Source organism: Neovison vison, chromosome 12 (genome assembly GCF_020171115.1).
Source record: "Neovison vison isolate M4711 chromosome 12, ASM_NN_V1, whole genome shotgun sequence".
NCBI classification, from domain to species: Eukaryota; Metazoa; Chordata; class Mammalia; order Carnivora; family Mustelidae; genus Neogale; species Neogale vison.
The window spans coordinates 95475102-95499445 of NC_058102.1; the positions used below are offsets into that span (position 1 = coordinate 95475102).

The window sequence follows — 24344 nt, forward strand, 5'->3', positions numbered from 1 at the left end:
GTATAACATAATATGTATTATATATTATCTATTAAAGATTTTATTTATTTATTTATTTGACAGAAAGAGAGAGAAAGCAGGACAGGGAACAAAACACAAGCAGGGACAGTAGTAGGGACAGTAGGAGAGGGAGAGGGAGAAGCAAGCTTCCCCCTAAGTGGGGCACCCCACGCCACTGGATCCCAGGACAATGGGATCATGACCTGGGCCAAAGGCAGACACTTAACCCACTGAGCCACCCAGGCATCCCATGTTATATATGTATATATTAATATATATTTTCTCCTGATAGGTGTTCATGTTGTTTTGCATTACTCACTATTATAAACAATGCTGTAATAAATACTGTACCTACTTTATTGTGCACATAAGAATACATCTAGGGGCACCTAGGTGGTTTAGTTGGTTTAGAGTTTGACTCTTGATTTCTGCTCAGGTCAGGATCTCAGATGGTGAGCTGGAGCCAGATGTCTGGCTCCCTTCTCAGGGTGAAATTTGCTTGAGGTTCTCTTTCCCTCTTTCTCTGTCCCTCCTTTCCCATGCTTGCCTGTGCTCTCTCTCTTTCTTCCTCTCTCAAAATAAATAAATAAAAACTAAAAAAAAAAAAAGTCTCATACCTATTAGTGGTTTTACTAAATGTAAAGTTATATACGATATTTTGATCCACTCTGCTAAATTTCCCTTCAAAATGTTATATCAGTGTACATTCACGGTACTAGTGTATGAGAGTAGCTGGTTTCTCACATCCTTGCCAGGTATATATATATCATAAGTCCTTTTGAGGGTGCCTGGGTGGCTCAGTCGGTTAAAGGACTGTCTTCGGCTTGGGTCATGATCCCGGTTCTGGGATGGAGTCCCACATTGGGCTCCTGGGGACCAGAACCGCTACTATTTTAGGCAGACTTCAGTTCATAACTTGGTTTTGACACCTGCTATCCCTGCTAATTAAATCGGTTCAGAGTGATAGTGTTGTGGCAAGTTTACATGTGAAGTGTACAAAGAACATATTTATGGAAAGAGTTCAATAGAATTTATCATTACAATAGGATTTGGAGCAAATAGTGAGCATTAAGTAATAGCTCATTAGTTTTTGCTAATTTATCAGTAATTGAGTTGGTCCCATTTAAGAGTTTGAGGTTATTTTCCAAAAAGATAACCAGAATGTACACTGAAAGTGTGGCAAACTATTTCAACAGGTGTTGTTCCGTGAAATCCGAGATTAAACGGTGCTGTTAGGCAACTAATCAGGCCGGGCATTTTTAACATTTAGACGCCGGAGGATTAAAAATCCACCATGACTGTGAGTCATGTAGGTACCCGGTTTGGGATTACCAACAGGTAATTACCCTTTTTCTGCCGGGAAACTGGTTAAAAAGTGGTTCTCGTCAGAAAAAAATTCTCCCAGTTTTCAAGATGGTCCTCTTCCTCCCCAAGTACTACAGGACCCTGCCAGCCCCAAGATGGCGCTTTCCCTAATCACCTTTGGGAATCGAGATTTCTGTAACGTGGGTCACGCACTGGAAGGGCCGTTTTGCCATTACCCAAGATGGCGAACTGCGCAGCTTCACGGTTTCCAGGTTTCAATATGGCCTCCCCAGCCGGTACCTCCGGAGGTTTATCTCAGGAACCCAAGTAAAATCGCGCGGAAGTAGCGTAAGCGGAAGTTGCGCACAGCCCACCTCCCCCGCCCCCAACAGTCCGCCCCCATTCCATACGCCCCGCCCCCGGTGGCGCGGAGTGCAGAGCCAAGATGGCGGCCGAGTTGGAGTACGAGTCTGTTCTGTGTGTGAAGCCCGACGTTAGCGTCTACCGGATTCCTCCCCGGGCCTCCAACCGCGGTTACAGGTACTAACCCCGAGGCACTGCAGCACACGCATACCGGGTCGGGGATGACAGTGTCTTCCTCAGGTAGCACGCTGCACGTCCCTTGCCACTGCCACCTCCGGGTTGTCACCTTGTTAGCCTGCCCACCTGGGTTGTTATGGCCCAGCCCTCCTGTTCTTTCCCCACTGTGGAATGCCATCCTGGTTTCCTCCGCTTTTAGAAAAATTACCGTCTGCATCTTCACACCCCTCCTCCCTCCCTTGGGCCCCTCTGAGTTACCCATCTGCTCCACATCATCCACATCCAATTGTCCCTGCTCCATTGCCAGTCACCTTTCGTTCTTTCCTGCGTCCTTCAGTTTGTCACCCTTGTCGAAACCCCCTCCCGTCCTCCCTCATACCCATTACCAGTACCCGGTACGCTTTTGTGGATAGTCATTGTTGTCCATTCTGTAGGTGATAGTGTTTATCTTCTGTGCTGTTGTCAGTCTTGCTACCAAATACCATCCACCATTTGGTTTTCCTTTTCAGTTCTTTGGCTAGTGGGCAAAGGTTAGGATTATAGGTTTTCCATTGGTTGTCCATTCTGTTTCTTTTCAGTACGTTTTCCTGATGATTACATAGTATTTTCTATTTTCCTACACCCCCCCCTTTACCTCTGCCATAGCTTTTTCTCTCCAGAGTTAATGGAGCATTTTCTCTGTAGTGCTAACTAACCACCTTGTAATCCGATAACAGGTTCTGAGGATGCTGTAGGAAGTCATGAGGTCATGTAGTGGAAAGCGTTAACATGTTAACTGGATTACATGCTAAGAAATATGAGTATGACCTCTGACAACTTAACAGCTGTATGATTTGAGATTTGAGACAAATCTCTTAGCTTTTCCAAGCTTTAGTTTTCTCATCTGTGAAATAGGGAAAAAAAGTTAATGATAATAAAATCTGCTCTGCTTATGTACCTCACAGAAGTTTTTGGAGGGTTAAATGAAATAATACAATGTGAAAGAATTTAGGAAACAGTAAAGCAGCATGTAAATAGATAGGATGCTGTTCTGACTGTTCTCTGATCCACATCACCATCATGATTTTCCTCTTGGCATTTATTATTACTTGGACTGTTGTGCTCCTCCTCTGTCCTTTATTTTGCCTCTTTACCGGAGAGGCATTCATCATCAGTTCATCATCGCTCAGTATCTTTGTGCTTGCTGACCTGTGCATTAGACCCTGTGGGTTGTACCTTTTGGGAAAGAGGTAGTCCTAATTCCAGTCTTTCAATCAGACTCCAAATTGACCATAATAGGAATCTACATGCTTTCTGATGGTAGTTACAGGTAGTAATATGTGTGACTCAGCTGAGATATCTTCTTTGGGAAGCTCCCCTTTACCTTTTCATTCTGGCTTTAGTATGTTTTCTGCATGCTTCCACAACACCTGTGCTTATCTTTGTCATAGTGAGTGCTCTTACTTCTGTGTTGTCATTGATTGCTCGATCTGTTTTGCCAGACTAGCTATGAACAACTTTTTTCTTTTCTAACTTGTTTCTTTTCTAATTTTATAGTACCAGGGTCTACTATAGTGTCTGGCACATAGTGGGCACTCTAAATGTGGAAGAAATTAGTAGGTTATACTTAATCGCATAAGTTGGCATTGATTGAACTGCTAAATAAGGTGGAATAGCCCAACTTAATAGTTAAGACTTCCTGGAGGAGAGGATATACCATAAAGTGGGCTTCTCTTCTTTTTCTTCTGCTTTAAGACTTTTTCAAGACCTTCCTTCTCTCACCCATCTGCATTCTCTACCTTCACTTCCTAGTTTATCCAGAGCCTTTTATCCTTATGTCCATTAACAGAAGTGAGGCATCAAAACAGTTTCTTAATTTTCCTCTTTTACTTGTTATCTATGTTTTCCTGCTTATTACTGATATTTGTAATTCTCCAAAAGGTATTTTATCATTATCCACTCTTACTATAATGAATGAAGGAGCTGCACTAAGTTTGCATCGAGATTCCCATTTATTTGCTTTTGGCAAGACACTTAATTCTCTCTCTCTCTCTTTTTTTTTTTTTTTTTTAAATTTTACTTGTTTTAGAGAGAGAGAACAAGAGAGCACACAAGGAGTGCCTGGTTGGCTCAGTCGTTGAGTATCTGCCTTCCACTCAGGTCATGATCCCAGGGTCCTAGGATTGAGCCCCGCATTGCAGTACATCAGGCTCCCTGCTCAGTGGGAGGCCGGCTTCTCCCTCTCCCTCATGTTCCCTCTGTAGCTGTCTCTCTCTCTGTTGAATAAATAAATAAAATCTTTAAAATAAAAAAGAGTGTACAAGCATGGGGAGCAGCAGAGGGAGAGGCAGAGGCAGACTCCCCACTGAGCAGGGAGCCTGACATGGGGCTTGATCCTAAGATTCTGGGATCCTGACCTGAGCCAAAGGCAGACGCTTAACTGACTGAGCCAACCCAGGCGCCCGACACTTAACTCTTTTGAACGTGGTTTCCTCATTTGTAAAAAGGGATATACTACTTATACCTTGCAGTATCCTCTCACTTAATTTTCGTAAGAGTGAGCATAATGCCTGGCATGTAATAGATGCTTGATAAACATTACTTTTCTGTCTTTTTCTCTGCCTAATCTTGTTTACAGAACACATTTTCCATTATAAGCATGACTTCTTTAGGCTGCCATTAAAGGAAAAACTGGGCTTTTTAGGAGGCAGGAGTCACTTGGTTTGTGTGACTAAGATTACCTAGAGTGAGCTGTTGCTTCTCAGGCTTTCACTGATAGTTTAGGTCTATGAGAAACTTATAAATGATGAAGAAATAGTATCCCAACTTATAAAAATTTTTATATTTATCACTACCCTCCTCCTCAGCTAAATCAATAGTAAGCTTAATAGTCTGTTTTAAGGTAATAAGAAGAACGCTGGACTTTGAAGTTAGGCATTATATACTTACTGTGTTACTGTTCTTCACCTAGAGAGACAGAGATAATAGGCTTTTCATGCCTGTTCCATATGATTGCTGTAAGGATTTATTACCGAGGCGAATGAAAGTATTTGAAGTCAGTTCAGAAGACCAGTGAGACCAAGAGTTCCTCAGGCTAGGTCTTGCGAGTGGGAAAGGAACTAAGGCTCAGGGCTGAAGGAGACTGCTGCTGGGGATATCCATTCACTTACTGAGAATTTGTTGAATATTGGCCACTAGACACGCAAGATAAATAAGACAAGGAACTTGTCCCAAGAAACACATCTGGTAGGCCTGTTCTGATATATTCAGTATACTGTGTTTAGCTCATAGAGGCATAATAGAAGAAGTAATGACCATATTAAAAAAAATTAAAATACAGGGACCTTTAGAGCATTGTATTCTGGATCAGATTGAAGTACTTGAGCGTCTTTGAGGCAGGGCATCAAGAGAGGTGGACATGACAAAGATTTGTTTTACAAATCCTGTTCAAAACCTGTGCTTTCTTTTTTCCATCTTTTGCTTGCCATCTTGTTAAACTTATTATTGTTTAGATATACTTATTGTTACCTTTCTAACTTGTGAGTGTTTGTCTTCGGGTTCCTAAGGGATGAGTTTGTTTGTTTTGTTTTTAAGATAATATTTTTAAGTAATCTCTGCACCAATATGGGCCTTGAACTCACAGCCTCGAGATCGAGAGTCATGTGCTCTACTGACTGAGCCAGCCAGCTGCCCCAGGATAAGTTATTAATAACTTTTACTTTGCCCTCTCTTTTCCACATGCTGACAAAATCACAAGGCACTGCTTTGTAAAATTAGTCATATTTAAATGTCTTAGATTTCATTCAAATTTATTTATCATCATACAGATTATAAGTATTCAGTATTTGTAATGTTTCCATGGACATCGGTATGTTTAGCCCACATGTCTTTCCTAAACTCCAGACTCATATTCAAATGCCTTCTCTGTATCTTTGCTTGCAAATCTGTTTGCTATCTTAAACTCTACATATTCAAAAGTGAACTCCTGATCTTTCTTCCCAGACGTTGCTCTACCTGTAGTCTATCTCCGTTATTGGCAGCTCCGTTGCTCAGGCTAAAATCTTTAGTCATCCTTGACTTTTCTCTTGCCTTCTACCTCACATTAAATTCATTAGAAAATCCTTCTTTGCTTTAAATATATCCAAAATGTAGCCACTTCTGCTGCCCCATCTTCTTAGTCACCATTATGACTCCTAGATTACTGCAGTAGTCTCTTAACTAATCCCCATGCTTCATCACTTACATTGCTTCTACACACAACAGACAAAGTAATCCTTTTAAAATAAAAGGAAGATTGGGGTGCCTAGGTGGCTCAGTAGGTTAAGCATCTAACTCTTGATTTTGGCTCCGGTTGTGGTCATCTCAGGGTCATGAGATTGCGCCCTGTGTCTGGCTCCACATTTCAGCGGGAAGCCTCTGCTTGAGATTTTTCTTCTTCCCTTTACCTCTCTCTCAAATAAGTTAAGTCTTTTAAAAAAACAGCTACTGTCTTAAAACAAATAAAAGGAAGATCATGATCACGTATCACCTCTGCTTAAAACCTGTAATGGCTTCTTCACTCAGAGTGAATGCCAAAGTTCTTACAAGGCCTATAAAATTTAGCCCTCTGTTACCTCTCCCACTTCATCTCTTAATTTATTTTATTCTCACTGTAGCAGCTTCCTTTTTTTGAGGGCAGACATTCCAGACACACTCCCATCTCAGCACCTGTTGACTAATTGTTCTAGTCCAGGAATTGCCCCCTTCCTCCAATATCTGCATGGGTAACTTTCTTGCTTCCTTCACATTTTTGCTCACTTTTCGCTCCCCAACCACCTTCTTGAATGTTACAACCTATTTATTCTCCCACTACCCTCCCAGTTTCCCTTTTCTGCCTCTGCATTTTCTTTTTTACTGTAGCACTTACCATCTTCTGAGATACTATTTATATTGCTTATTTTTAATGTTTTCTTTTATTACTTGTTTTCTATTATATTGTAAACCTCATGAGGGTAGAAGTCCTTGTTTTGTTCATTCACTGTTGTATCCCAAGTGCTCAGAATAGTGCCTGTGACTTAATACACACTCTGCAAATATTGGTTGAATTCAGTGAAAGATGATGATACATTTAGGGATTTGGGAAGGGTTCTATTACCAATATGATTTATTTAGTAGACTTTGTTGTTACCTGATTGGTAAAATACTGTTATATAAATTATTATCTGCAGTAGATAAATGGTATTATTATGAGAATTTAAAAAAATTGCTTGTATTTGTACTTTATATGTTTTTATTGATGCTTATTGGATAATCCTTACATAGTAAGGACTTGTTTGCTGTGGGCTATATGTATAATGAGACATCTATGTAGAGGGGTCATGAGTTATTCTTATTGATTATTTAATAGGTAGAAAGAATAAGCCCAGGACAGCAAAATAGAGCGGTGACAAATGATTTGTGTAGGTTTTTAGTAATTAAAGACATGGACCTGAGACTTCCTATTTTCCTATTCTAGGGCATCTGACTGGAAATTAGACCAGCCTGATTGGACTGGTCGCCTCCGAATCACTTCAAAAGGGAAAATCGCTTACATCAAACTTGAGGATAAAGTTTCAGGTAATCTGTGCTGGTGACTCTCTGACGTATTAATAGTATTGGTTTGGTGCATTTATAAGTACATTTAAGTTGGGGACTGGAATGGAAATATTTGTTAACTGGAGTTTTAGATTTTTGCTTCCTTTGCCCAAAGAAGTCTTTTTCTTACCTGTCAGGGGAGCTCTTTGCTCAGGCACCAGTAGAACAATATCCTGGTATTGCTGTGGAGACAGTGACAGATTCCAGCCGCTACTTTGTAATCCGGATCCAGGATGGTACTGGTAAGGAATCTGGGATTTTGAATGGGATGACAGTAGGAAAATAGGTAATGCACTTCAATGAAAGTGTGTCCTAATTGCATTTATCTTTCTTTAGTTTACTAAATTTGTCCTCTCCTTTCTTCATAGATAACTCTAGTTGTTAAAAGCAAGGACAAGGATTAACATGTTATTAGTAATAGATATGAACACAAGTTCAAGACACTGTGATTAATAGGTAGACGTAAATCAATCAAAGTGTCTAACTAACCAAAGAATTAACACATATTGCCCATTCACTCATTGTTTGTGGTGGGTTTTGGTGGGACTGTCTTAAATCATCTATGTTAGGGCAGTCATTCTCTATCTTTTCTCTGTAGTCTCTATCAGAGTTTGTCCTAACTTTTTGTTAGGATGCAGTTAGATTTTGTTCTCAAATGTGGCTACTTAATTCTGCTGATGTAGTGTGAAAGCAGCCGTATAATGTGTAAACAAATTGGTGTAGCTGTGTTCAAGTAAAATGTTACTTATAAAGACAAGTGATGGCAGCATTTGGCCCTTGGGCTATGTGTAGATTGTGGTCCCCTGGGCTGTGAGAAAATGTTTCATGTTCTGGACTTTTCACTGGGTGGAATTTTCCCCAAGGGGTACTTCCTATTGAGAATATTCCTGTCTTTTTCACAGGGCGTAGTGCTTTCATTGGCATTGGCTTCACAGATCGGGGTGATGCCTTTGACTTTAATGTCTCCTTGCAAGATCACTTCAAGTGAGTGAAATTTGACCTTTAGTTACCTGGTTAAAAGGTTTTGGATGTGCTCCTTTTCAGTTGAATGGACACTCTTTTACCTTCTGGTTTCTGTATTTGGTAAACTAGTGCATTATGAATTTGAATCTTTCCATTTGCTTACATTATCTTTGTATTTGCTCTATCCTTTTCTTAAAACTTGGAACATATTTTTGGTCCCTTGTACGGTATTTTGAGATGCTTTTGCTTATGTCTCTGGGGACTTGTCCTTTTAAGTGGCTAAGGGAGGCATTTAATAATAGCAGGACTGTATGGGAGATAGTGGGGAGTTGTGGGGCAGTTTTGTTACCTTGTGTAGCTGACATGTTTTATATCTGTTTCAATATTTCTTCCGCCTGCCTGGTTTTGGCACAGCTGTGGTGGGTAGCATCATGCACACCATCTCCTCCCTACTTCAAGGGCAGGCATAGGCACAACTCTGCTTTTCTGCCTCAGAACTCTGAAACTGTGGAAGTCCACTCACTTGGCCCAGGAATGCAGCCTGGAAGGACTGAGGAATTAACACTCCCTCAGGGGCAGCGCTCAACCATGGAGGATGGGAATTGGCAGCTAAATGCTGTCCTTGGGGGGCAAGTTAAACATGTATTCTGTGTGGCTCCTCAGTGCCACTGAACGCTGTTGCCCTCTTTCATGGCTTTTCTTCCTTTCCTTCCTCATTCTTCATATTCCCTCACTCTGCTTTCTAGAATCCTGTTTCCCATAAGTTAGTTACACTTAGGTTTGTGTGCCAGACTCTCAGGTAATCTCAGATTAACATAATTTACTCTTTTAGGTGGGTAAAGCAGGAATCTGAGATTTCCAAAGAATCTCAGGACATGGATAATCGTCCCAAGTTGGATCTGGGCTTCAAGGAAGGACAGACCATCAAATTGAGTATTGGGGTGAGTATGCTTTCTTTCCCCTACTCCCTGTATTTCTGTAATAAGCTTGTGACTTTTTCTTCTCTGTTTTCTCTATGTAGAACATTACAACTAAGAAAGGAGGTGCTTCTAAGCCCAAGACTACAGGGGCTGGGGGCCTAAGCTTGCTCCCACCCCCACCTGGAGGCAAAGTCACTATTCCCCCACCGTCCTCCGTTGCCATCAGCAATCATGTCACTCCACCACCCATTCCAAAATCTAACCATGGAGGTAGTGATGCAGGTAAATCTCTTCATAACTTTGAGAAATCATCATATCTTAGGTTTTGATTGGGTAGCATCTGTTTGTCAAGGAGTATCTTGATGTTTTTGCTGTTAAATGGCACTTGGTACTGACATGGTGATTCTGGCAGCCTCTAATAAGGAATTAAAGCTTTTCCAGTGAACCGAGAGTCATGATATTTGGCAGGTTCTTTGTTGGAAAATGAGTAGATTTAATGACTATTTTCTTCATTATACCTTGGTGAGATGCTAGTAGGTCTGAGAGTCAGATGGAGTAAGATTTTGTTCATAGCTCTGCTATTTTATATCTGAATGTGTTTAGTAACATTATTTACATTTTTGAGTCTCGGTATTCTTTTTTGCTTCTTAAAGATTTTATTTGAGGGGTGCTTGGGTGGCTCAGTTGGTTAAGCATCTGCCTTCAGCTTGGGTCATGATCCCAGGTACTGGGATCGAGCCCTGCATCTGGCTCTCTGCTCAGCGGGGAGCCTGTGTCTCCCTCTCCCTTTGCTTCCCGCTCCCCTGACTTGGTGCTTATGTGCTCTCTTCTCTCTCTGTGTCAAATAAATAAATCTTAGAAAAAAAAAAAAAAAAGATCTTATTTGAGAGAGAAAGTGTACACGGGGGGAGGGGGCAGAGTAAGAGGGAGAAGCAGACTTCCTGTTGAGCAGGGAGCCCAACATAGGGCTCAATCCCAGCACCCCGGGATCATGACATGAGCTGAAGCCAGATGCTTAACTGACTGAGCTACCCAGGCATCCCGTCTCAATATCCTTAACTGCAATATGGAGACTTAGAATTACCCCAGGATTATAAAGGAGAAATGATGTGACACCACCTAGCATAGTCCTTTGAACATTGCAGCCATTCAGTAAATGTTATTTTTTTTTATCTTTTGTTTCTTCCCAAAGGCATTTGGGAGAAAATTAGACAGCATCTGGGTGTATGAATACATTTTCACTCTTCCATATTATCTGAGGGGAAAAAGAGTAGTTGGAGTTTTTCCATTTCAAGAATGGGAACATTAGGGGCACCTGGGTAGCTCAGTGGGTTAAGCCTCTGCCTTCGGCTCAGGTCATGATCTCAGGGTCCTGGGATCGAGCCCCACATCAGGCTCTCTGCTCAGTGGGGGAGCCTGCTTCCCCCTCTCTCTCTGCCTACCTCTCTGCCTACTTGTGATCTCTCTCTATCAAATAAATAAATAAAATCTTTTAAAATAAATAAATAAATATGTAAATGTCAACTCTTCTCCACAAAAAAGAATAGGAACATTAGAACTCGGGAAGCAATTTTCCAAAGATTAGAGATAGTGGGTATTAGAATCTGTAGTTTTAACTTATTGAATTACAGGATGTAGAGCATTCATATCATTGAATGCTAAGAGTAAGCTCCTTTTGAAATTTTGACGTAAAAATGGTTATAACCTACATCTTTTCATAAGTGTCTCCAGAAGGCACTGGGTATAATGTCTAAGGTTTACTTTAAATTTTTTTGAATTATGCTATTTATTTTAAGATAATCATAGGTTCACATGCAATTATAAAAAATAACACAAAGAAATCCTGTGTACCCTTTACTCAGTTCCCCTAAATGGTAACATTTGCAAAACCAAAGTCAGATACCACCAGGAAGTTGACATTGATACCATCTACTGATCTTACTTAGATTTCATCAGATTTACGTGTTCTGATTTGTGTGTATATGTGTGTTTTTAGTTCTATGCACTTTTATTGTGGGTAGGTTCCTGGATCCATCACCATGGTCAGGATACAGACAAGCTCCATCAGTACAAGGATCCCTCATGTCATCCGTTTATAACTGCATCTACCTCCATTTATAACAGCCTCACACCCCCTCACTAACCCTAGGCAATAATGGGTCTTACCATACTTGTGGCTGACTATGTCCTGCCTCACACCCCCTCACTAACCTAGGCAATCACTAATTTCTTTTCTCTCTCTATAATTTTGTCACTTCTGTGAATATTATGTAAGTGGAGTCATAGAGGACATAACTTTTGGGGATTGGCTTTTTCCACTCAGTATACTTCCCTTGAGATTCATCCAAGTTGTGTCTGTCAGTAGTTTCTCTGTTGTTGGGTAGTAGTTCATGGTATGGAAGTACTACAGTATGTTTAACCTTCACCCGTGGAAAGACATCTGGGTTGTCTTCTGTTTTTGACTATTACAGATTAAGCTGCAGTGAACATTTATGTGTAGATTTGTGTGAGCATAAGTTTTTATTACTAAGATTTTTATTATGTTTTCCCTTTTCTTTCTCTTCTCTTTACTGTGTATTCAGATATCCTTTTAGATTTGGATTCTCCTGCTCCTGTCACGACACCAGCATCAGCTCCAGTTTCTGCAAACAATGACCTGTGGGGAGACTTCAGCACTGCATCCAGGTAATGAACCTCATGAAACCACGATACTCTCAGTCAGAGAGTAAACGAAGTCTTGATCTGGGAAAGCAGGGCATTTGGAGGTCATAGAGTCTTCAGCAGGAATTCTAGGTAAAGTAGTAGGGAAGTGTGGGGGTTGGTGGGGTAAGAGAGTTGTAGGATGATGTTTGATGTGGGATATCTCAAGACTTGATAAGTAGAATTTCTGCGAGGTATAGTTTCAGAAAGTCTGGGCAGCAGTTTCTTGGAAGCTATTACATGAAGAATGGAGTAGCTATCCTAATTCCTTTGGCTTTCTCTCTCTTCTCCTGTCTTGCAGCTCTGTTCCAAACCAGGCACCACAGCCATCCAACTGGGTCCAGTTCTGAATAGCATTGGCAGGACATTAAGGACAGACTTGAAGAAAAAAAAAATGAACTTGAGGGCACCAATCTGTGAGGGAAGCTAGGAACTCCTCCTGTCCCCAGAATCAAAATTACTGGACAATCTTTTTCATAGCTTCTCCATTGCATTCAAGCTGGTTTATGTCACTCCCCTATGTTGTTACTTACTGTACAGCCAAGAAAGTATCCCTTATCTCCTGTTCACTATTAAGGCAGGGGAATAATGGGTCTTACCATACTTGTGGCTGACTATGCAGGGCTCAGAAGGCCAGGTCTCTTTGCGGAGGGGGGACAAAATCTACCATCTGTAAAATTTTTCTCCCATCTTTCAATTCTTCCTTCTTTCCGAATCCTCTCATGACCCTGTGTGCCCTATTTAGCAATTTCAGGAGAGACAGAAACTTTGAAATTTCCTTTTCCATTAACCTAAGACCCTAACAGTGGACTGACTGACCTCAGTGTTTACAAATTGATTTTTGTTAGGGATAGGTGTGAAGAAAGACCTGTTTGTGAGTCAGTGTTATATATGCTCCTTCAGGCTTATTCTGTTCAGTGAACACCCAGTGCCAGGTGCAGCTCCGTCACCCTCTCATGTGTTTACATGTTTCTTCTATGCTCAGAGGGTCTCGCTGGTGGCACTTTTACTGTTCTTTGTTTGCTGAATAGTGCAACATCTTTGATCAGTGGGTGTCTCTTGGATGAAGGAGGTTCAAGGGGCCACGTTTCCCAAGTTACGTTGTAGAGAAGCGTTTACTTTCTTGCAGCTCCATCTAGTTGCTGCATTTGAAGTGTGGCATTACTTTGTATTTGCCCCATTATTTGACCTGAAGTTGAAGGGTTTAGAGTTTTTAACCGGATATGTAGAGCAGAGGGGTTGAAAGCATGTAGCTCTCTTTCAGGACCCATATTGCCTTGCTGCCTGGGTATCTGGCCCCTTCCCATAAACATTTATTTTTCAGTCCATCTAGCTCTTCCGTAGAAAGCTGCTATTACCTACATCATCATCTATGAAGGAAGTCAGAGAGTCCACGGTGTAGGCTGTGATAGGTTTGCCCGAGTGATGGCTTTGATAAACCGTCACCTGGGTTATCTCAGAAGCGAGTTACTCTCCCTCCACTTTCCCTTCCCTCTACCCCACCATTCCTTTTATGATGCTGTGAAGAGAGTTCCCTTTCTTGGATGAACGGGCACTATCTATTTTGTTAACCGGCAGTTTTGAGGATGAAATGGGAGGATGTCATTTCTTCCCTTAGCACTTCTTTGGATGTGTACACTCTGGCCGAAGGGAGTCTTACATTTAGTTTCAAAATATATTCTCTCTCCTGCATTTCCTTCCTGACTCTTTTTAGCTTTGGGTCCATTTTTTTTCATTGTCTCCTGTTCCAGGCAGCTCTATTCTTACAGAGCCATGGCAGGACATTTTAAAATTCCAATAGAAAACACTAAATGGGAAGTTATATAGAATCACTAGTGACTAACTACTGGGAACCTATTTTCTCAATCTTCCTCCATGTTGTGTTCTTTGTATTCTCAAGATGATAATATATTATGTATTTCAATTGCTGAAAAATTGAAAAATGAAATTTAAAATATATGTATATAAAGCATATGCTGTATTGGTGCAATAATGGTAATTAAAAGTGTGGAAAAAGGTAGTGTCTCCTTTATCTTTTAATTTGTCTATTTCAGTTTTTTTAATTTAACTGACCCAGTATAAATGGGCCAGTAGGTAATAAACAGATATTTTATATCTATTACTCTTTTCAAGAGGTAGATTCAGGTTAAGTTCTGCCTTTTTAAATTCAGGTTAGACTTCTGCCCTCATGGTTCAAAACCCACAGGGCACTCCTTGTAGAGATCATATGAATTATTTGCTGGAATAGTTCATTTCCTTTGCTTCAGATTATCATCATGGTCTAGGCCACCTCTCACATCGCAGAACCATAAGCAGCATAAATGAGGGGAATCAGTGTATGAGATGGAATGGAAGTCAGAAGGATCTTGGGAGTTCTCATTCAGTGATTTTCACAGAAGGTGAATCAAAATGACATACGTGTTTGCTTTTTTTTTTTTTTTTTAAAATAAACTAAACATGCTTCTCCCTCCAGAGGTTCTGCTGCAGCTCCTCCATTTGCTTTCCTAGAGTAGGTCCTGGATGGCTCTCCTAACCATGGCCTTTCTTATCATTACTGAGGTGGTGAGGCACTGTCATGGATAGAAGTGTATCCTAAACCTCAGGTTTTATTTGGGGAAAAATGTGGACAATCAGTGGTTTTTTTTTTTTTTTTTTTTTTTTAGCTCATTCCCTTCAGTTACACATTTGTATCTACCTTCACAGTTGTATGAACTTTTATTACTCCACTACCTCCATTCTGATGACCTTCTAGGCTGTTGCCTCTAGCTTTCTTTTCCTCCAGCTCCAGTTCAACTTACCTGTTACCACCAGAATCATCTTCCTCCCTGAGCCGGGCTGATGCCCTTTCTTCCCCAGCTCATTGTCTTTAATGATTTTCCTTTGTGTATGGAATAAAGTCCATAGTACCATTTCATCCTCAACTCTGTTTTCCCTTCCACCCCCAGTATGCTCCTGGAACTAGGGGACTGGTCATTCTTCAGATGCCATTAGCACCATGAGCACTGAATGCTTGCTAATATTCCCTCTGCCTAGAATACCTTTCTGTCTGTTGAAATCCTTTGCATTTCATAAAGCTCATGTAAATGCTACTTCATGAAATGTCACCTATCCTCCCAGTCTGAAAAATGATCTCCCCTGCTTTGTTTGGGTTGCTGTTGAAATTCTTACTGGTTTGTAAACTCTTTGAATACAATGACCATGTCTTCATTTTTATATGCTTTACCATACTTCCCATATACCTTTTTATGTAGTTGATACTCATTAAATACTTGTTAAATTAACAGTGGTTTCAGTGAAGAACGGACTAGAAATCCGTAAATTGGGTGTTTTACTTCTTTTACTTATTCTCAGGGTTGTTCCGTGCTACATGACATAAGTATTTCTTACCGCTTTGTCATAGTTGGAGAAAATCTCATTTATGTGCTCCAGAGTCCGCCAGTATTAGGAATCGGAAAACAGTGATGAAGAAAAATTTTACTTTGGTACTTTGCCTATGACCTGAGAGAAGAAAAACAATACTGTAAAGCACAGCTGTGGGTAGGTTTGGTAGCTTACTGTCTCATTTTGATTATTATAACCGTCTAAGATACATTGCACTTTGGCTATGTTTTAGTTATTTTCTAGCTTCTAAAAAATTCATTTCTGTTACTGCCTCTTAACTGTACATGAAGGGAATACATATGGTTTGTGACTAGGGGACTCCTATTCAGGAGCTCCCCCAATCAATCACATATTCTTTAGAGAAGGAAAGGGCAAATGAAGAGCTTTATCTTTACTGCCAGGTCCCTTAAGCCTGGAGGATATATGTAGCCTTATGATTGTTTTCACAGAAATTTTATGGCTTGACATTTATTTCAGATTTTGCAATAGTTATTTTCAGGCCCCTTTTGAAAGATAAGGTACAGGGGTAGTAGGTTTTTTAAAAAGCTCTGCTATAGGGATGCCTGGGTGTCTCAGTTGTTAAGTGTCTGCCTTTGGTTCAGGTCATGATCTCATGTGAGATCGAGCCCCACGTGGAGCTCCTTGATCAGTGGGGAGCCTGCTTCTCACTCTCCCGCTCCGCCAGCTTGTGTTCCCTCTTTTGCTGTGTTTCTTTCTGTCAAATTAAAAAAAAAAAAAAAGGCTCTGCTGTATTTGAATTGCCTATTTTGGAGCCGGGAGTTAAATAATTGTCCGTGGTGACCTCGTTCTGCCTTACCAGTCTGTGGACAGTGTCATCCCCTCAATTAAATACAATAATGCATTAAAACCCATTGTGGATTACTTGCTTTTTAATACTTTCCTTTTTCTTATATGTGCTCTGCCACAGAACCTGTAATAGGAAAAAAGGCGTTGGAGCACTTTCTGTGAAATGCTTTATCTGACTGCATATCAGTATGGGACCACTAGAGGGCGAGCTCCCTCTAGCAACTCTAGCCCAACTGTAGGAAATACTGCACAAATGTCCTGGTGACTGAGAAAGTAAATTTAAAAAGAATGACATAAAAGACTCAAGAGACATATTCATGGAGTCTAAACATGCATTTGATGTAAAGTTTGTTGGGAATGTAGAAAAATTGCTGTTTAGGTAGGCAGAAAATGAAGTAGAGAATTAGAATTTCTTTAGACTTTAATACTTAAATAAATACTTGAATGGGGAATATACTTAATTTTAATAACCCCCCATCAAAATAGATGTTTAATAGGTAGTAAAGTGTAGTAATGTTTATAAAGTGTAGTAATGGTTATAGCACGGATTTGGGAGGGAACAAATTGCCGTGGTACAAAATTTTGCTTTGCCACTTACTGGCTTTTTAACTTTGGACAAGTTACTTAACTTTTTTTGCCTTAGTTTCCTCATGTGCAGTATGAGGATAATAGTTCCTACCTTACTAGGTTATTGTGACAACAAAATTAAAATTTTAAAGTGCTCAGGACAGGGTCTGGCACGTGGTACTACTACTACTGCTGCTTGGTGGCTTTTCTAATTCTCAGTATCAGGGTATGCAATGAAATGGTAAGTATAAGGGTAAAGTGATGTGACTTCCTTTCTTTTTTAAAAGAAAATTTGGGAATACAACATTCATTTGATACATTTATCTATTTTAATAGGAGTACCACTGTTGTGTTGCTAACACTTTTTTTTTTTTTTTTTTTTTAAGATTTTACTTATTTTAGAAAGAGAAAGCTTATGGCCTCTGGGGGAGGTGGCATTTTGAGCAGACTCTGCTGAGCGTGGAGCCTGGTGCAGGGCTTGACCTCAGGACCCTGAGATCATGACTTGAGCTGAAACCAAGAGTCAGTTGCTTAATAAACTGAGGCACCCAGGTGCCACTAGAAGCTAACACTTCTAGTTGACATCACAAATTTATCATATTTATTTGATACTTATTTCTCTTTCTGGTGAGAACAATTAAGATCTAGTCTCTTACCTCTTTGAAGTTTATAATGCAGTATTGTGTATAATCACCATGCTGTGGGTTAGGCCTCCAGGACCGACTTATCTACTGGTTTCAGGTTTGTACCCTTAAACCTCATCTCACCAACCCCCCACCACCTAGTGCCTGGTAACCACCAATCTACTCTTTGTTTCATGAGTTTGGCTTTTTTCAATTTCATATATAAGTAATAACATATAATATTTGTCTTTCTCTGTCTGACTTATCTCATTTAGCATTGCCCTACAAGGTCATTCTACATTGTTGCATACATATATATAAACACGCATATCTTTTTTAATCATAAATGAACACAGGTTGTTTCTATATTTTGGCCTTTATGAGCAATGCTGCAGTAAACTTGGGAGTGCTTATAGGTCTTTGATTCCCTATTTTCATTACTTTTGTGTGTATACCTAGAAGTGGATCATTTGGAAGTTTTACTTTTAGTGTTTTGAGGGACCTCTACTGTTTTCAGTAGTGCTGTACTAATTTGTCTTTCTGTCAATAGTGTAGAAGGGTTCCCTTTTCTCCACATCCTTGCCAACACATGTTATCTCTTGTCGTCTTGACAACAGCCATTCTAAAAGGTGTGAGTTGATATTTCATTGTGGTTTTTCTTTGCATTTCCCTGATGACGACTGATGTTGAATATGTTTTTATGTGACTGGGTCCCAAGCATCACTTCTGCCAGTCTGGGCCCACCATAGGGCTTGGAATGGAGTAAAGTAGAAATGGTATCTTTGTGGTCTTGAGTTACACTGAAACAGTTGACTGCTTATGGTTCTAAATAAACATAACCTACCTTTTGTAAATGAAAGAAAAAAGAGCTGCCAGCCATTTTATGTCTTTCTTGGAAAAATATATCTAGTTTCTCTGCCCAATTTTAATTTCATTGTTTGTTACTGAGTTGTAGGAGTTTTGATATATTTTGGGTAATATAGTTTCTCAAATATAGTTTCTCAAATATAGTTTGTAAATATTTTTTTCCCATTCCATAGGTTGTCTTCATTTTTTAAAAAAGATTTTCTTTATTGAGAGAGAGAGAGAACAGGAGTTGGACGGGGGTGAGGGGCAGAGGGTGAGGGAGAAGCAGACTTCTGGCTGAGCAGGGAGCCTGATGTGGGGCTCCATCCTAGGATCCCAAGATCATGATCTGAGCCAAAGGCAGATGTGTGACCAATTGAGCCACCCAGGTGCCCCATCTTCATTTTTTAAAATGTTTCCCTTGTGCAGAAGCTTTTTAGTTTGACGAAGTTCCACTGAACGATTTTTACTGTTGTTGCTTCTACACTTGAGGTCGTATCTAAAAAATCATTGCCAAGACCAATGCCAGGGAGTTTCCTCCCTGTTTTCTTACAGGAGTTTTACTGTATCAGATCTTACAGTTAAGTCTTTAACCTATTTTGAGTTAATTTTTAAGAGTGCTGTAAGATCTGGGGTCCAATTTCATTTTTCTGCATGTGGTAATCCAGTTTTCTGAACAGCATTTGTTAAAGTCACTGTTCTTTTCTCAATGAGTGTTCTTGGCGCCCTGGTCAGATAAATGCAGGGGTTTATTTCTGGGCTCTCTGTTATGTTCCATTGTTTTTTTTTTTTTTTTTTTTTGTTCCATTGGTTTTTATGTCTGTTTTTATGCCATTATTATACTTTTTTTTTTCAATTTATTTATTTTCAGAAAAACAGTATTCATTATTTTTTCACCACACCCAGTGCTCCATGCAAGCCGTGCCCTCTATAATACCCACCACCTGGTACCCCAACCTCCCACCCCCCCGCCACTTCAAACCCCTCAGATTGTTTTTCAGAGTCCATAGTCTCTCATGGTTCACCTCCCCTTCCAATTTACCCAAATTCCCTACTCCTCTATATACTGTTTTAAATACTATAGCTTTGTAGAGTACTTTAAAATCAGGAACTATAATGCCATTGGCTTTGTCTTTTTCCTCCAGATTGCTTCGGCCATTACTTTGGAGTGTACTTTTGTCGTTCCATGCAAATTTTAGGATTGTTTTTTCTATTTCTGTGAAAGATGCTATTGGAATTTTGATAGAGATTGCATTGACTCCTTAGATGGTTGGGTAATGTGGACATTTTAACAATATTTATTCTTTCAATCGATGAACACTGGGTATATCTTTCCGTTTTTTTCTTTTCAGTTTCTTTCGTCAAAGTTGCAGTGTTTGGTGTGTAGAAATTCACCTTCTTCCTTGAATTTATTCCTAAAGCATTTTGTTGTTTTTGATGCTATTGTGAATGGGATTGTTTTCTTTATAACTTTTTTAATTGTTTCATTGTTAATATAGAAATACAACTGATTTTTGTATGTTTATTTTGTAACTTGCCACTATACTGAATCAGTTTATTAATTCTAACAGTTTTTTTGGTGCAGTCTGGGATTTTTTATATATAAAATCATATCATCTGCAGAGACAATTTTACTATTTCTTTGATTTGGATGACTTTTATTTCTTTTTCTTGCCTGATTGCTTTAGCTTGGACTTCCAGGACTATGTTTAATAGGAATGGTGAGTGGGATTTCTTTTCTTGTTCCTGGTCTTAGAGGAAAAGGTTTCAACTTTGCATTATTGTGAATTTTATCTGTGGGCTTATCATACATATATGGCCTATATCATGGTGAGGTATAGTTCTTCTGTAACCAATTTATTGAGAGTTTTTATAATGAAAGGATGTTGTATTTTATCAAATGTTTTTTCTAAATCTATTGAGATGATCTGTAATTTTTTTGTCTTTCATTTTATTAATATGATATATGATGGTTCATGATTTGCATACATTGAACTCTTGTTGCATCCTAGGGCTGAATCCCACCTGATCATGGTGTAAGATGATTTTAAGATGCTGTTGAATTTAGTTTGGTAATATTCTGTTGAGAATTTTTGTATCTGTGTTCATCAGGAATATTGGCCTGTAATTTTCTTATTGTATCTTTATCTGGCATTGGTATCAAGGTAATGTTAGCCTTGTAAAATGAGTTTGGGAGTATTTTCTCCTCTTGAATTTTTTGAAAGAGTTTGAGAAGGATTGGTGTTAATTTTTTTTTTTACACATTTGGTGGAATTGTCCATAAAATCATCTGGTTTTGGACTTTTCTTTGTTGGTAGGTTTTGGATTTCTGATTTAAAATCCATACTTGTTATTGATCTGTTCACATTTTTTGTTTCTTACTGATTCAGTGTTCATAGGCCCTATGTTCCTCAGGAATGTTCATTTTTCTAGGTTATCCAGTTTATTGGCATATAATTGTTCATAGTAATCTCTTATTATTCTCTGTATTTCTGTAGTACCAGATGTAATGTCTCCTCTTTCATTTTTGATTTTACTTAAAATTTGAGTAGTCTTTTTTTCTTAGTCTTGCTAAAGCCTTGTTAATTTTATCTTTTCAAAACACCAGCTCTTAGTTTTGTTGATCTTTTCTATCATTTTTCTGGTTTCTGTTTTATTTATCTTCACTCTGACCTTTGTAATTTCATTCCTTGCACTAAATTTGGGCTTTGTGTTTCTTTCTCTAGTTCCTTAAGGTGCAAAGTGAGGTTATTTGTTTGAGATCTTTCTTTTTTCTTGGTGTAAGCTTGTATCACTATAAACTTACCTTTTAGAATTACTTTTGTAGCCTTGCATAAGTTTTGGTATGTTGCGTTTTTGTTTGTTTAAATCTTTTTTTTATTTCCTGTTTGATTTCTTTGACATATTAGTTGCTCAGGAATGTGTTAATCTTCATATATTTGTGAATTTTCTAGCTTTCCTCCTATTACTGATTTCTATTTCATACCATTGTGACTGAAGAAGATACTTGGTATGATTTCAGTCTTAAATTTCCCAAGATTTTTTTTTTTTTAAGATTTTATTTACTTATTTGACAGAGAGAGATCACAAGCAGGCAGGCAGATAGAGAGGAGGAAGCAGGCTCCCTGCTGAGCAGAGAGCCCGATGTGGGGCTTGATCCCAGGATCCTGGGATCATGACCTGAGCCGAAGGCAGAGGCTTTAACCCACTGAGCACCCAGGCGCCCAAGAGTCTGTTTTTTTTGTCTCTTGTTTTCTTTCTTAAATTCCACATGTGAATGAAATCACATGATACTTGTTTTTCTCTATCTGACTTATTTCACTTAGCATTATACCCTCTAGGGCAATTCATGTTGCAAATGGCAAGATCTCATTCTTTTTTATGGCTGTGTAATATCCCTTGTATATAGCACCACATCTTTATCCATTTATCTATTGATGGACACTTGGGTTGCTTCCATTTCTTGGCTATTGTAAATAATGCTGCAATAAACATAAGAGGTACCCGTAACTTTTTGAACAAGTGTTCTTTTTTTTTTTTTTTTTTTTTTAAGGTAAGTATTCAGTGGTGGAATTACTGGATGATATTTCTATTTTTAATATATTTTTATGAAGTGGCGGGGGGGGTGGGAGGTTGGGGTACCAGGTGGTGGGTATTATAGAGGGCACAGCTTGCATGGAGCACTGGGTGTGGTGAAAAAATAATGAATACTGTTTTTCTGAAAATAAATAAATTGGGAAAAAAAATTTTAAAAAGATTTTATTTATTTATTTGACAGACAGAGATTACAAGTAGGCATAGAAGCAGGCAGAGAGAGAGGAGGGGAATCAGGTCCCCTGCTGAGCAGAGAGCCTGATGTGGAACTCGATCCCAGGACCCTGAGATCATGACCTGAGCCGAAGGCAGCGGCTTAACCCACTGGGCCACCCAGGCGCCCTATTTTTAATTTTTTGAGGAATCTCCATACTGTTTTCCACAGTAGCTGCACCAATTTGCATCCCAACCAATGGTGCATGAGGGTTTTTCTTCATATTCTTGCCAACACTTATTTCTTGTCTTTTTTATTTTAACCATTCCGACAAGTGTGAGGTGATCACTCCTTGTGGTTTTGATTTGCATTTCCCTGATGATTAATGATCTTGAGCATCTTTTCATGTGTTTTGGCTATATGTATGTCTTTAGAAAATGTTCAGTTCCTCTGCCCATTTTTAGTAGGATTATTTGGTTTTTTTGGAGTGTTGCATTGTATAAATCCTCTAAATATTTTGGATATTCACCCCTTATTGGATATATCGTTTGCAGATATATTTCCCTGTTGAGTCGGTTGCCTTTTTGTTGATTGTTTCTTTCACTGTGTAAAAGTTTTTCATTTTGATGTAGTTGTGGTAATTTATTTTTGCTTTTGTTTTCCTTGTTTGAGGAGTTGCCTTTGTTTTTTTTCTGGGAATTTTATGGTTTTAGGTGTCATAATTAGGTCTTTAACATTTCAAGTTTATTTTTGTGTATGGTGTAAGAAAGTGGTCTAGTTTCATTCTTTTGCATGTAGTTGTTCAGTTTTCTCAGTACCACTTGTTGAAGAGATGGTCTTTTCCCCATTGTTTGTTATTCCTTCCTTTCATGTAAGTAATTGACCATTCAGGTGTGAGTTTATTTCTGGGCTCTCTGTTCTGTCCCAGATGTGTCTTTTGTGCCAGTACTGTACTGTTTTGATTATTTCAGTTTTGTAGTAAATCGTAAAATCTGGAATTGTGATACCTCCAGCTTTGTTTTTCTTTGGAGAAGATCATTTTGGATTAAGGTTTTGTGGTGATCTCTACCCTCATGAATTTGACTGTCCAAGTCTCTCCCCAGGTTTGGACTATTTTTAGCTGTTATTTCTTTAAATAGCTTTCTGTCCCTTTCTCCATCTTGTTTTTTTTTTTTTTTAAAGATTTAAAAAATTTTTTTTCAGACAGAGAGCACAAGTAGTCAGAGAGGCAGGCAGAGAGAGAACTGGGGAAGCAGGCTCCCTGCCGAAGCAGAGAGCCTGATGCGGGACTTGATCCCAGGACCCCAGGATCACGACCTCAGCCGAAGGCATTGGCTTAACACACTGAGCCACCCAATTGCCCCCCCGCCCTTTTTTTAAGATTTTTTAAAAATTTATTTGACGGAGAGCACTAGTAGGCAGAGAGGCAGGCAGAAAGAGAGGGGGAATCTTTCTCCATCTTTTATCCTTCAGGAACTCTAATGAAATGATTGTTTGTCTTTTGTAGACTTTTGTCTTTTCTTTTCATTCCTTTTTTTCTTTTTGCTCTCTATCTCTAACTGGATAATTTCAATTGATATGTCTTTTAGATCACTGATTATTCTTCTTGGTTAAGTCTGCTGTTGAAGCTTTCTGTTGAATTCTCCAATCATTATATTCTTCAGCTATACAATTTCTGTTTTTATTTTGTTTTTTTTTAAGATTTTACTTAGAGAGAGCATGAGCAGGGTGAGGGACAGTGAGAGAGACAGGCTCCCTACTGAGCAGGGAATTTGATTTTTTTTCCTTATGCTATCTATTGAACTTCTCATTTTTTCTTGTATTGTTTTTCACGATCATTAAATTGTTTTTTCTGTTTTCTTATAGCTCTCCGAGCATCTTTAGAACAATTATTTTGAGTTTCTTTGTCAGGTAATTCCTGGATCTCTCATTCTTTGGGATTAGTTACTAGAGGTTTACTGTATTTCTCTGCATGTTTCCCCAATTCTTCATTATTCCTTTAGCCTAGTATGGTTTCCCGAATATTTGAAGAAACAGTCCCTCTTTTGGCTTAACTTCGATGAGGGAAGACTTTTACCTGTGGGTGGGCACATATTGGAGCATGCTGTAACCCCAGTTCTAGTGGTGCACGGTGCTAACTGCTGGGATGTGTAGTTGCACTATCTATTGGGTGGGGCATGGTGGGCCTTTGGCTCAGACCATTGGGGTCTACAGCACTGACAGTTGTTTTTGGCAAGCACTGCAAGGTGTACAGAGGCTGTGAGGGCTCTTGGAGTCCTCAGTGGTGCCTCCAGCACCCCAACAGGTGGGGCCCGGCTAGGGACCAGGACAGACAGAGGTGGTGACTGGAGC

The 24344-nt window shown here is 39.4% G+C and overlaps 1 protein-coding gene across 1 annotated transcript; it reads left to right on the forward strand.

Annotated features, from left to right (window-relative positions):
* Positions 1-1726: 1726 nt before the first annotated feature.
* On the forward strand, positions 1727-14038 carry NECAP1 (NECAP endocytosis associated 1). The gene is made up of 8 exons (XM_044227053.1): positions 1727-1845; positions 7319-7419; positions 7575-7679; positions 8340-8421; positions 9233-9341; positions 9422-9602; positions 11903-12005; positions 12322-14038. Exons 1-8 carry the CDS (start codon positions 1751-1753, stop codon positions 12368-12370), a joined length of 825 nt encoding a protein of 274 aa, XP_044082988.1. The 5' UTR covers positions 1727-1750; the 3' UTR covers positions 12371-14038.
* Positions 14039-24344: the final 10306 nt, after the last annotated feature.